The 12,460-nt window shown below is 48.8% G+C and overlaps 2 protein-coding genes and 1 long non-coding RNA gene across 4 annotated transcripts in view; 1 reads left to right on the forward strand and 2 right to left on the reverse strand.

Moving 5' to 3' along the window:
* Positions 1 to 2,044, reverse strand: part of ACIN1 (apoptotic chromatin condensation inducer 1) — a gene marked incomplete at its 5' end in the record, with an annotated part of 35,376 nt that extends 33,332 nt beyond the window's left edge. For both annotated transcript variants that reach the window (XM_083410039.1, XM_083410038.1), the window contains one exon: positions 1,454 to 2,044. In XM_083410039.1, coding sequence (XP_083266165.1) covers positions 1,454 to 2,044 — 591 coding nt within the window. The remainder of the gene's footprint in view (positions 1 to 1,453) is intronic.
* On the forward strand, positions 2,032 to 5,488 carry LOC310663205 (uncharacterized protein C14orf119 homolog). Its single transcript, XM_083410899.1, has 2 exons — positions 2,032 to 2,168; positions 4,972 to 5,488. The coding sequence occupies exon 2, from the start codon at positions 4,973 to 4,975 to the stop codon at positions 5,318 to 5,320; it is 348 nt and encodes a 115-aa protein (XP_083267025.1). The 5' UTR covers positions 2,032 to 2,168; position 4,972; the 3' UTR covers positions 5,321 to 5,488.
* An 837-nt stretch (positions 5,489 to 6,325) lies between these two features.
* Positions 6,326 to 10,499, reverse strand: LOC310663230. The gene is made up of 4 exons (XR_014504409.1): positions 10,055 to 10,499; positions 9,816 to 9,905; positions 8,458 to 8,621; positions 6,326 to 7,405 (listed from the first exon to the last, which is right to left on the reverse strand). It is a non-coding gene; the product is annotated as an uncharacterized lncRNA (long non-coding RNA).
* Positions 10,500 to 12,460: the final 1,961 nt, after the last annotated feature.

The raw sequence follows: 12,460 nt of genomic DNA on the forward strand, positions 1-12,460 counted from the left end.
ACGTTAAAACTAAATGGGCCTGTGCCCTGATCCAGCAGCTAGGTTCTTCATATGCTTCTATAATCCAAATTTTCAGCTACACGCCAAAGGCTTTGATTAATTTACGTGGCACAAAGGTGCACCAAGCACAGCAGGGCTTATTCATAAATTGGAAAACTGGCATAGTACTACACTATAAGCAGCCAGAAAAGCGCTGACACCTATAGGACTGACAGCTAGTATAACGCAAGAGATTCAACAGTGAAGCAGGAAAGCCCTGGGTTCCAATCTTACCTCTGCCATGAACTCAGCAGGTGTTACTATCACAGTATTTAAGTCAAGGAAGGGGGGGGGAAGGATAACACCCCACATGCACACACGTACAGTCTGGGAACAGTTCCAATAACATGATATAAGAACAAGCGATATCCATTTATCCCATACATCCATTTGACCCCAAAATCAGAGCATAACGAACTTTTGCCCAGGACAGGGCACCACAACTTGTCTTCCTTTTCAATTGCTCACTCCCTGCCCCATGGCATCAAGAATGAAAGTCCACACAGGGTAAAATGCGCAGGTTCCCAATCCCTCACTCTGGACTCCCTATACTTCTGATACATTCACAGATTCTGCTTCCATTTACTTATATTACATTCCAAACACAATACTCCTTTGCACCGTTGTACATGGACAGAATAGAGAAATGCCTGCTTTCAGCGGGGCACAGTTCTGAAGTTGAAAGACTTGGAGCCGACCTTGTGCAAAGTTCTCAACATGCTCAAGGGAGATACTCGCAAAACCCTCTGCACACTTTGACATTTTGCAGAAACTTTACGTAAAATAAAAATGCAAGGCGAGAGCTCCAACACAAGCAGCTCAGCTCTTGCAAAGCTCACCTGGCTCGTCCTAACCGCCTGTAACATTTGCCAGGGAAGCTCAATGAAGGTATAAAACACAGAGAATTAACCAGGGGGACATCCTCCCTCAAAAAATAATTTTGCAAGGGTGAAAGGTGAAACTGAAAAGGGATATGGTTGTAATGTAATAGGTTATAAAACCTACCACTTTCCCTCCAACACTGGATCCCAATCCCGCTTTGATTTAGTAACAAGAGATCCAGTTTTCACGAGATCTACCCCCCCTATTTTTTTAAAGGAGGACCTCCACTCCCTCCTCCTGCTGGGTGACCCCAAAGTGATGTCAGAAGTGGGGGGCCCTCTCCCTTCGGTGGTGTGGGCACCGTCCTCCCCCCCCCCAACTTGTGCAACCGGTGGCGCCCCGCACAGCCTCGCCCCGCCACTTGGTGGCAGTAGTGGGATACTGCCCTGCACATGCGTACTAACGATCTGCACCCCGGGGCCACGAGCCCCGTCGCTGAGGCCAAAAAACTGCCTGTCTGGGTCTGCGCATGCGCGGAGCGGCCCGGGCCCCAGGGCCCCAGGGCCCCCTTCCGCCGGGCCCTTTCTCTCACCCCGCGGAGGCGCTTGATCAACGCGCTCTTCTGCCCGCTCTTCGCCAGGCCGCGCTGCTCCAGAGCCGCCTTCAGGTCGGCGACCCTCAACGCCTGGAGCGGCCTCCCGTCCAGAGTAACCTCCTCCCCGTCCGCCATCTTGTGTGGCGCCGCTGCCTGCCCTCCCCGGAGCTTCGGGGGCGTTCGGAAACTTCCGGAGGGGGCTTCGGCGCTCTGAGGCGACCTCCGACACCGCCTTCGACTTCGCTCGCGAATCTCCGCCCGCGCTTCGTTCGCAGTCGTGCGTTTCCGGCCACTTCCGCTCAGTATCCAGAACCCCAAATGAGGGGAGGGAGGGAGGGCAAAGGGGGGAGTTGCGCGGGTGCTACCCTCGCCCGGCGATTCTTTCCGGGCTATTTCGGGTGTTTCCGGGTCTCCCGAAGAGCGCTCCAATCCGGAAGCAAGTTCCGGCAAAGTCCTCGGTAACTTCCGGCGATCGCCGGAACCCCCGGCCGTGTCGGGCGAAACCCCCTCGGCAATTTCCGCCGAGAGGAAGGCGATCGTTCTTTCCTCCTCCTCCCCGCGCAAATCATTGGACTGACGTTCGGGCATTTCCGGACGCGCTCGGCTCTTTCCGTCCCTCCTCCCGAGTCTCCTCCCCGAGGTGAAAAATGGAAGCGACAACGTTGGATGTCGGGACGGGAGGAGGCGCGTGTTGAGCAGGGAGCGGACTCAGGTGAGAACTCGGCGCCGGCTTTCCGGGGAATCTTTCTTGGGAGCGTCACCCCCCCACCCCCACCCCGTCATGTTATAGGAGGGGAGGGAATCGTGGAATTGCAATGGCAGCCCCTCCCGTTGTGGCATTTGCACAAATGAATGGGTGGGTGGTGGTGGGGAGAGGGTTAGTGACGAAACTTGATCCTCCCTCTTCACCGCCACCTTCTGAAATCTCGGGGCTATATTAGCACTTAAATCAGAACTATGTTTAGGGCTGATCTTTCCCGTTTTCGGAAGGTGGGGTGGGGTGGACGATTGCGGGAGTCCTCAGATCAGCAACGGGCACCCCCCTCCCCTCAGGAGCTAAGAGGTGATTTAGATTATGCCCCCTGGTGTAAAAAAACCAGCAAGCTATTTGCTGCAACATTTTAAATTAGTTACTGGGATGTTTCCTGGCGGTGTATTCATAGGGTATTAGTGGATCCTAGTTTCATTGCTTAATAAATGATAAGAATGTCACCCTGTGTTTGATCCGACATTCAGGTTCTTCTCAGATCCTAAAAGTTGCCTTGATTTCCATCAAGGGAAATAAAATATATACAATAATCTCATTTTACATCCTTAGCTGATAGAAAGTTTGAACCCAGGTTTCACATGTAAACATCCCTAGCCCACCCCCTATCCTCATTCCCATGCACCATCTGGGCATTCCTGACTGGACACTCATATATTCAGCTTCCTCTCTCCGCCTTCTTCCAGAATTCTCTGTTTCAAATCTTCTCTTGTAAGGTCCCTGGTAGTTTGAAGAAGCAGCCTTCATAACCTCCCCTGCTGCCAGCATATGGGATCCCAGGACATAATTCACACTCTGCTCACTTTCAGTTGGTCATTTGTGTTGTGCAGTTCTTCATCTCCAGCATTCGCAGGGTCTTTTCCATCTCTTGTTTACTTCTGCTGCTCTTCACGAGAGCCTGCCACAGTTTTGCACAGCTCACTGTGGTGTTGCAGCCTTCTAAAGTGATTGTTACATGCAGGCACTTGGAGCAGCACCATTTCCTGTAAGTTCCTATTGCACCATCAACACCCATTTGCCAATACTCTGCCTTCAAGGCATGCCTTGGTCCCCTCATTTGTATAGGCTGTGTCGCTTTCATAGCCGTAGGTGGAACACGTGGAGCAAAACGCCAGGTTCAATTCGTGGCACCTCCAGGGGACGAATTTTGGCAACTGTTCCTGTGGAAGTGGAAATAATACTTTTGGCTGGTATCCTTTGTCCATTCCTTTGATGGGAACCACATTTTGCTGTATTTCTAAAAAGGAGAAGAATTGATATCGAGTGAGGAGGAGGAGGAGAGACCAGGATCAGGGAAAGGGAGAGTAAAAGAGAGACACAGTCACAGACACGCCCCTTCTAAGATATTACAACCATCTAAGTTTCCTCTGAAGTTCCATTATTCGTAACAGAACGTGCACACATTTCTCTTGGAAATGTGCCCCTAAATGCTTAGATTTGGAGCATACAGAACAACTGCTTTGCAACGGGTTTGGGTCCCTTTCAACTCAACACTTCAGTGATTTCTGAATGGTTTTCTTCGCACGCACTTTCTCCAGAGTGACCCTAGGAGCCAATCCTCGGTGGCTAAAAAGCTCCTCTTTCATGCAGCTGGGGTGACTCTTAAGACGCTGGAGGCCAGGGCCCTGCGGCAGACATAGTATAAGGGGTCTTCAACGCTCCACACTCCACAGGCCCTGAACCACTACACCCATGTTGCAAGTTAGCTATTGAGGGTACTTTGCTTGTCTGGAAACATCAAGGACTGACATTACTGGGCTTGGCAAAAGTTATGCTATGAGGCCTAGGACCCTCGTACCAATGGGACCACCTCTCCTGGTATATCCCACAGAGGACCTTACGGTCTTCAAACAAAAGCATCTTGGAGGTCCCAAGCCACAGGGAGGCTAGGCTGGCCTCAACCAGAGCCAGGGCCTCTTCGGCTGTGGCCCCAATCTGGTGGGACGCTCTGTCACAAGAGACTAGGACCCTGCGGGACTTGGCATCTTTCCACAGGGCCTGCAAGACAGAGCTGTTCCACCAGGCCACAGCCTGACCCCCTCTTTTGGTAATCCTCATAGTAAAAAGGTAAAGGTAAAGGTACCCCTGCCCGTACGGGCCAGTCTTGACAGACTCTAGGGTTGTGCGCCCATCTCACTTAAGAGGCCAAGGGCCAGCGTTGTCCGGAGACACTTCCGGGTCACGTGGCCAGCGTGACAAAGCTGCATCTGGCGAGCCAGCGCAGCACACGGAAACGCCGTTTACCTTCCCGCCAGTAAGCGGTCCCTATTTATCTACTTGCACCCGAGGGTGCTTTCGAACTGCTAGGTTGGCAGGCGCTGGGACCGAATGACAGGAGCGCACCCCGCCGCAGGGATTCAAACCGCCGACCTTTTGATCGGCAAGCCCTAGGCTTTTACCCACAGCGCCACCTGGGTCCCTGGAAATCCTCATAGTACTCTAGCCCAATGGTTGCCATTAATTTAATTTGATTTTGAATTGATTTTAAAATGGATTTAATTTACAATGCTGTGTTGCTTTTATTGTTGTTAGCCGCTCTGAGCCCGGCTTCGGCTGGGGAGGGCGGGATATAAATAATAAAAAATTATTATTATTATTATTATTATTATTCCCACTCTTGAGTTTGAATCCCACCCTTCCCCAAAGCCCTGTTTCTCTCTCCCTGTCTCCTGAAGTCTCCTTCGCTTCTCCCAAGGCCGCATAATTCCCCTTGCCTGTGTTTCTTCATCGCTCTTCCCCTGCCCCGCAGGATGTCCGAACCGCTGCCCCTGTCGTACGTGACCGCGCAAGAGATGCGCTGCCTCCTGCACTGGCTGTCTGGCTGGGCCCCGGCGCAACGAGAGCAGTTCCTTCGTGACCTGGTGGACAAGGCCGTGCCGTGGAAGGTGCTCCCCCTGCTGGAAGGGCTGGCGGGGCTCAGCGTGGCACCCGGGAAGCCCCCCTCCATCTTTGAGTGCCAGATGAGGCTGTGGGACCAGTGGTTCCGCAGCTGGTCGGAGGCCGAGCGGAACGAATTCGTCAGGCAGCTGGAGGAGGCCGTGCCGGATCTGGCCTCCCGGTTTTACCAAGAGGTGGCGGCGACCGCTGGGCAGGCGTAACGGGCTGAGTAGTGCCTCCCCCCACTCAAAAACATTGTGCAGTGACTACTTTTACATTCCTCACGGTTGTGCCAGGTCCTCCCTCCCTCCCCCCCTCCAAATTTTCTCAATCTTATGTGTGACTGTCAGGTGTAGGGGAACAGAATAAACATGTATACCAAATGCAAATGGTTGGTTATCCTGAAAGGAGTTGAGCCATCTGTATTTCTCTCCTGTTTTTTGATTGTCAGGGCCTCTTTCATCTGTCACTACCTCCCTACCTGCAAACAGAAATGCAAGATTTCATTATTATTATTATTATTATTATTATTATTATTATCACTACTATTATTCAATACGTCAGTCGCTTTACCTTTCCCAGGGCAACCCAAAGTGACTTACAAACAAACAAGCAATCCCGCATACAGTCATACCTCATGTCGCGTCCTTTTGCGTTATGTTCTGTGGCAACCCGGAACTACCAGAACGGGTTACTTCCGGGTTTCGCCGCGCGTGCAGAAGCGCTAAATCACGGCGTGAGCATGCGCAAACACTGCACTTCTGGATGCGAACACTTCAAGTTGCGGACGTGCCTTCGGGACGGATTATGTCTGCAGCTCGAGGTCCCACTGTACGTACAATAAAACCAAGCAGGGGGAGAAATGCCTTAAAAAACTTGACTGTCCAGTCAAGGAGGAGTCGATAAGTTTTGGAAAGAGTTTTTCTTTTAGAATTTACAAGATCAGATTTGAATTGGGAAATTTCTGTTGAGAACCCCTTTTGTTTGTCAGATTTAAATTTTTCAAATAACTGATGGTATTGGAACCAGTCTGAGATGTGTCCTCTTATTTCCTCAAAGTTTTTAAATTTTATTTGGTTATCTTCATTTTTTAGAAGTGTTTTATATGTTGGCCAGCTTTCCTGAGTATTTTTCCGTTTTACTGCTACGGCTTCTATTGGAGAAGTCCACCACGGGACTTTAGGCTCCATCAGGTCTTTATATTTTTCCCATACAGCAAAGAGTGATTTTGTTATTATATGGTTGGTAAATTTTTTTATGAATTTTCACTTTTCCATATATCAGGTAGGCGTGCCATCCCCAACGGTTGTCAAAACCTTCCAGGTCCAGGAGGTCTGGATCCTGCAACGTTGACCAATCTTTTAGCCAGGTGAAACAGGATGCCTCATAGTAAAGTTTTAAGTCGGGTAGATATTTTATAATGGACAACTTCATGGGAGATTGTACAAAAAACCTTGTGGATTCCCAGGAGGGAATTTTCTGGAGTCATTCTTTTTTAAAAAAATAATAATTAAGAATATATATTTTTAAATTTAAAAATAGGGGAAATAGTGGGAAGCCTTGAGACACACATTTTAAAAAGCTTTTGGTACCATGGCATTTCAGCAGGGAATCTTTGGAGGGGCAAATACTATGTTTTTTTAAAAAAAATAATTGAGTTGGTAGTTATGGCCTGTGGGAATTGGTCGGCCACCCTTGGTCTAAATAATATGGGCTATAATATCTGCCCTTTCTAAGCCAGTGGAGGGCATCTGTTGAAACCTTAAAATAAATAAAACACTTCTGTCTTTGTTAGCCGCCTTAAGATCAGGAAGGTCACCGTGATCAAATTTAATCCTGCCCTGCCAAGAGACCAGCTTTAGGTTGGCCGACCAGGACAAAGCCTCCTGGGTGCCTTTCCTTAAAAGTTTGCTTTGCTGGCGGCTGACTTAAAAATAGGAATGTGTGCTGGAGAACAATGAAGCGTCTGTATCAATGGGATTAGCTGTTTGCAGGCAAGGGAGGCCGTGTTTGTGAAATCACAGGCAAGCTGTGCCTTATGACAGAGTTCCAGCAACCTCTTAGCAGCCATAGCTTGGACATTAAGCCCGTAATTAATACAAATACCTAACAGACTGGAATGCCTGTAACGTGTCTGGCTGTGCATATCAACAGACAGAAACACACACACACTTGCTATTATCGTTGGAATGGATTATGACGCCCTGCAAGTCACAGGGGTGGTCTGAAGGTGTCCACATTTGCGTCCATTCAGCGGCTGGACACACACGGAAACCATCTGTGGCTTCCAGGTAGACTCGAGTTCCCTCGTGGTAGAAAGGCGGAACAGGAACGTTAACCAATAAATGGATTTCTGCCATTTGCAGTTTGCACTCAGTTTCCCCCCGTTCCATTAACCTGCACAAGGCCAGGTCTACACTAGTGGTCAAAATTGCAGAAACCTTTTGGGAAAAAGTGTCTTTCTGAGGTTTGATGGCTCGTAACACTACTTTTTTGAGAGTAATACCGTAAAATTACATATCAGTGGAAAGATAATTTCATGAAGAATGTAATGCAACAAGCTTTGTTCAGTTATCTGTATTCTATCAAAAGCTATAGCCAAGTAATCAGAAAAAGGAACCACGACTTGCTTAGGTTGATAAGCAAGGGGGGATATGATAGCCATGTTCAAATATATCAAAGGATGTCACATAGAGGAGGGAGAAAGGTTGTTTTCTGCTGCTCCAGAGAAGCGGACACGGAGCAATGGATCCAAACTACAAGAAAGAAGATTCCACCTAAACATTAGGAAGAACTTCCTGACAGTAAGAGCTGTTTGACAGTGGAATTTGCTGCCAAGGAGTGTGGTGGAGTCTCCTTCTTTGGAGGTCTTTAAGCAGAGGCTTGACAACCATATGTCAGGAGTGCTCTGATGGTGTTTCCTGCTTGGCAGGGGGTTGGACTCGATGGCCCTTGTGGTCTCTTCCAACTCTATGATTCTATATGCAGTAGCTTTCCTTCATTTGAATGTAGCCAATGAGCATTAGGAAAAGGAGAAAAAATACTATTAATAATATTTATTACATTTGTACAGTGGTACCTCGGTTTTCGAATGCCTCCGTAGTTGAACATTTCGGAACTCGGATGCCGAAAGCCCAGAAGTAAATGCCTCAGGTTTCGAATGCACCTTGGAAATCGAACAGGAAATGAGGCTTCTGCCTTCAGTTTTCGAACGTTTCGGAACTTGAACGGACTTTCGGAACGGATTACGTTCGAAAACCGAGGTACCGCTGTATACGGCCCTTCATCCAAACATCCCAGGACGGTTCGCAACAGAGAAATACAAAAGGAGAATGTTGTTGGCAGGTGTCTGCCTCACCTTTGGCCAGTTGCAGCTCCTGCTGTTTCCGTAGGGACCGATGCGGGAGAGACATGTTTTGTTGCATCCGGGGCAGATGAAGGCACCCGGTTGTGCTGCTGCAGATGCACCGTGGCGTTTCGTCTCTCTGTGCTCCTCCCAGCAAGTCATTTGTCCTCTGGTCACTGCAATGGATACAAGACCTGACTGTCTGTCTCAAGGCACAGTGGTCCTTTGCAAGGGATTCCTACATTCTTGGGGATACTGCCATCTTTCATTCTGCGGACATCACCAAGCCAGCGTAGAGATCGCTGAGACAGGAGTGCAAACATGCTGGGAATGTAGGCTTGGGAGAGCACACCTTGGTTAGAAATTCTGCCCTGCCCTGTAATACCCCAATTTCTCCTGACGCAACACCATGTGGAAGGTGTTGAGATGTCACTTCTAAGAGTTTGTTGTAAGAAAAACTGCTCCCTTTCCTTTATGGGGTTTTCCAGAGCCCATATAGAGTCCTTAAGTGGGTCCCCTATTGGTAGGATAAAATAACAGGCCAACCAGAATATACTGAGAAGCAAAGTGGCTAATAAGCCTTATCTTTATTAAAGGAACTGTTGTAACAGGGTCCCCACTCACCACACGCAGGAGGGAGGAGAACCCTGAACAATGGTGCGCAAGCCCCTATATAGACTCTTGAAATTGCCCACCCTGTAGCCAAGACGCCCCCCCCCAAAAAAATCATACATACATCACAGAAGGACGCAGTCTACAGCAGATATCCTGCCTTCCAGGATACCTAATAATGGTCACTGATTGCATGACCTGTGCAGCCTGGCCATTCTTTTGTGATGGTTTAGTTCCTGAATCCAGGTCACAGGCTCACCCTATTCGTACCCAAATATGCTCTCAAGACAGGATTTGCAAGCAAAAAGACAATGGGAAGGCTTTCCCCATTTGCCTCCCTTACTGCGGAGGAATATTTGAAGTCACTGGGAGAGTCAAAATGGCTTCAGGATTGCTCCTCCAGACACATGGTTCATCTACCGTATTTTTTGCTCTATAAGACTCACTTTTTCCCTCCTAAAAAGTAAGGGGAAATGTGTGCGCGTCTTATGGAGCGAATGCAGGCTGCACAGCTATCCCAGAAGCCAGAACAGCAAGAGGGATTGCTGCTTTCACTGCGCAGCGATCCCTCTTGCTGTTCTGGCTTCTGAGATTCAGAATATTTTTTTTCTTGTTTTCCTCCTCCAAAAACTAGGTGTGTCATGTGGTCTGGTGCGTCTTATAGAGCGAAAAATACGGGTATTTAGAAGTGTGTGCATTTATGAATATTTATTCTATTTCTGAGACCTCAGAATTCTTATATGTTGCCCATGACTCACTTCCATAAAACGGTGTGCTCAACATCTTGGTACTGGATGTTTGCATCACGTTCTCCCATACTGTTTTGGAGAGGCGAGCCGTTGCGGTAGCTGACAAAATACATAATAAATACATAATAAAACAAAACAATGCCCCCCTCCTGCTTTCTATTTTCTCCGCACTGCATGATTTCAGGCACTTACCATGCCTCCCCTTTACTTGCCATTTCTCTAAACTAAAAAGGCCCGAATGTTGCAACCTTTCCTCACTGCGAAGTTGCTCCATCTCCTTGATCTGCCTCTAGCTTTCTTGGTGTCAATAGGAGAGCCTGTCTGCTTTGGGTTTGCCCCGGCCCCAGCCCTGAGGCAAGACATCTTGTCTGCCAATCCCAAAGCCCTTGGCTGTGTTTAGGTAGGACCAGCAATAAATCATCTGAGAAGCGAGATAAGGGGGGGGGGGGAGAGACACAGCAAAGCGGTCAGGTTGCGACAGCCCCAGGGCTGCTGTAAATAAGACGCTGCTGATGCAAAGCCCAGACAAACTTGTTGACTCCTCTGCGAAGACAACAAGCACTGAGGCCGTAATCTTAGACTCTGAACTTCGTGGTCTTGTGGCAAGGAGGCAGATGGGCTCCAGACTAGGGTTACCAGACGTCCCCGGGGACAGTCCCCAGATTTTCAAATCTGTCCCCAGACAAATTCCGTCCCCAGAATGTTCCCCGATTTGCAAATCTGTCCCCGGGAAATTTGGCAGCGGCAGCCTCAGCAGCCCAGAGCCAGACTGGTAGCGCAGTTGGCTCTGGCTGGCTTCAGGAGCTGCTCGCTGCTCTGGCGCCCGCTATTCTTCCTCGTGTAGCAGGAACACCCCCCCCAATCATTCAGTTTGTACAAACTTCACACACACTCACATACTACATACGCTACACTTCTGTTATAAATTCATAGAAAATCAACCATACATCGGATTTGCACTGTTCCACTTTTATTTTACTCCATGAAGGAAAGACTACAGAATGGGGAAGGTTTGATACAGGGCGCCATAATCCCTTCGCCACACCAGCACATCCACAGGAGCCCTGCCCAGTTGCTATGCCAACCCTGATGATCCCAGACAGAAGACAATCAAGATCACAAAGAACTTGCATATGGGAGTGGATTCAGCACGGACTGGAACAAAGGACAATGATCAGATCATCCCTCAGGGGGCAGGAAACTGCGACAACCTTTTGTCTTCAGAAAATGACTCATGGGGAGGGGTAGAAGGGAACCAGCCAGGTGACAGGACACTCAGGTTACCACCACAACTCCTCCCTCAACCCCTCCTTTCTGTAATGTATGCATGATGTTTCTGGGGGTGGGCTTGACCTAGAGGATGGGAATTTCAAAAGTTTTTATAAGGTCTTGCACACCATTTTCTGGGTCTTTCCTCTCTTTCTGCAAGTGAGGGGAACACCCTGTTGCAACAGTTCAATAAAGGCCAAGCCTACAGGCTGCTGTTTTGCTCCAAGTTGTCCTGGTTGGTGTCTTTGTTTTTGTCCAAGGGAGCCCTCGGATTTTTCCGGTAACACTCGCCAGAAGTCCCCATATGATGTGTATTGTGCGCATAGGATGTGTCTTGTGCGATCTCCTGTCCCCTTCCCCCTTTGTTTTGACAGATCAGGGGAGTCGTGGACGGGCGGCTGTTGCCCAGTTTTTAAAAAACTGTGCATTTATCACAGTTGGAATAGACCACAAGGGCCATCGAGTCCAACCCCCTGCCAAGCAGGAAACACCATCAGAGCACTCCTGACATATGGTTGTCAAGCCTCTGCTTAAAGACCTCCAAATAAGGAGACTCCACCACACTCCTTGGCAGCAAATTCCACTGTCGAACAGCTCTTACTGTCAGGAAGTTCTTCCTAATGTTTAGGTGGAATCTTCTTTCTAGTAGTTTGGATCCATTGCTCCGTGTCCGCTTCTCTGGAGCAGCAGAAAACAACCTTCCTCCTTCCTCTATGTGACATCCTTTTATATATTTGAACATGGCTATCATATCACCCCTTAACCTCCTCTTCTCCAGGCTAAACATGCCCAGCTCCCTTAGCCGTTCCTCATAAGGCATCGTTTCCAGGCCTTTGACCATTTTGGTTGCCCTCCTCTGGACACGTTCCAGTTTGTCAGTGTCCTTCTTGAACTGTGGTGCCCAGAACTGGACACAGTACTCCAGGTGAGGTCTGACCAGAGCAGAATACAGTGGCACTATTACTTCCCTTGATCTAGATGCTATACTCCTATTGATGCAGATACTCCTATTTATGTTTCACAGCGGGCAAAAGAAGGGCTTTGCACCTTTATACAATATGCATGTGTGCTTGGGCCCATGGTCTTTTGCCTCACCAACCCCACTACTGGACTCCCTGTTGCTACTCAGTCCCCCCCCCCCCAAAAAAAGTGTCCCCGGATTCATTGGAAAAAATATGGTAACCAAACTCTAGACACATGTTGCTTATTTCTCCTTAAGTTTGGGGAGATCAGCCCCAAAGGCCTATCTAGAAGGCCCTCACTGATCAGAAGGGGGCAGTTTCCAACCTTTAGTTAAGGATCAGGGAGAAAGCAGCGCTTTCTAAAACAATGCGCTAACCGAATCAGCCATCCTTCAAAAGTCGCACATCTCTCTTCTTCTCCCA

This window comes from Podarcis tiliguerta (genome assembly GCF_965153285.1).
Source record: "Podarcis tiliguerta genome assembly, chromosome: 13".
Lineage (NCBI taxonomy): Eukaryota > Metazoa > Chordata > Lepidosauria > Squamata > Lacertidae > Podarcis > Podarcis tiliguerta.

Bases quoted from the DNA above. Each gene is read 5' to 3' on its own strand.
- LOC310663205 (XM_083410899.1), top strand. From the start codon at position 4,973: ATGTCCGAACCGCTGCCCCTGTCGTACGTGACCGCGCAAGAGATGCGC.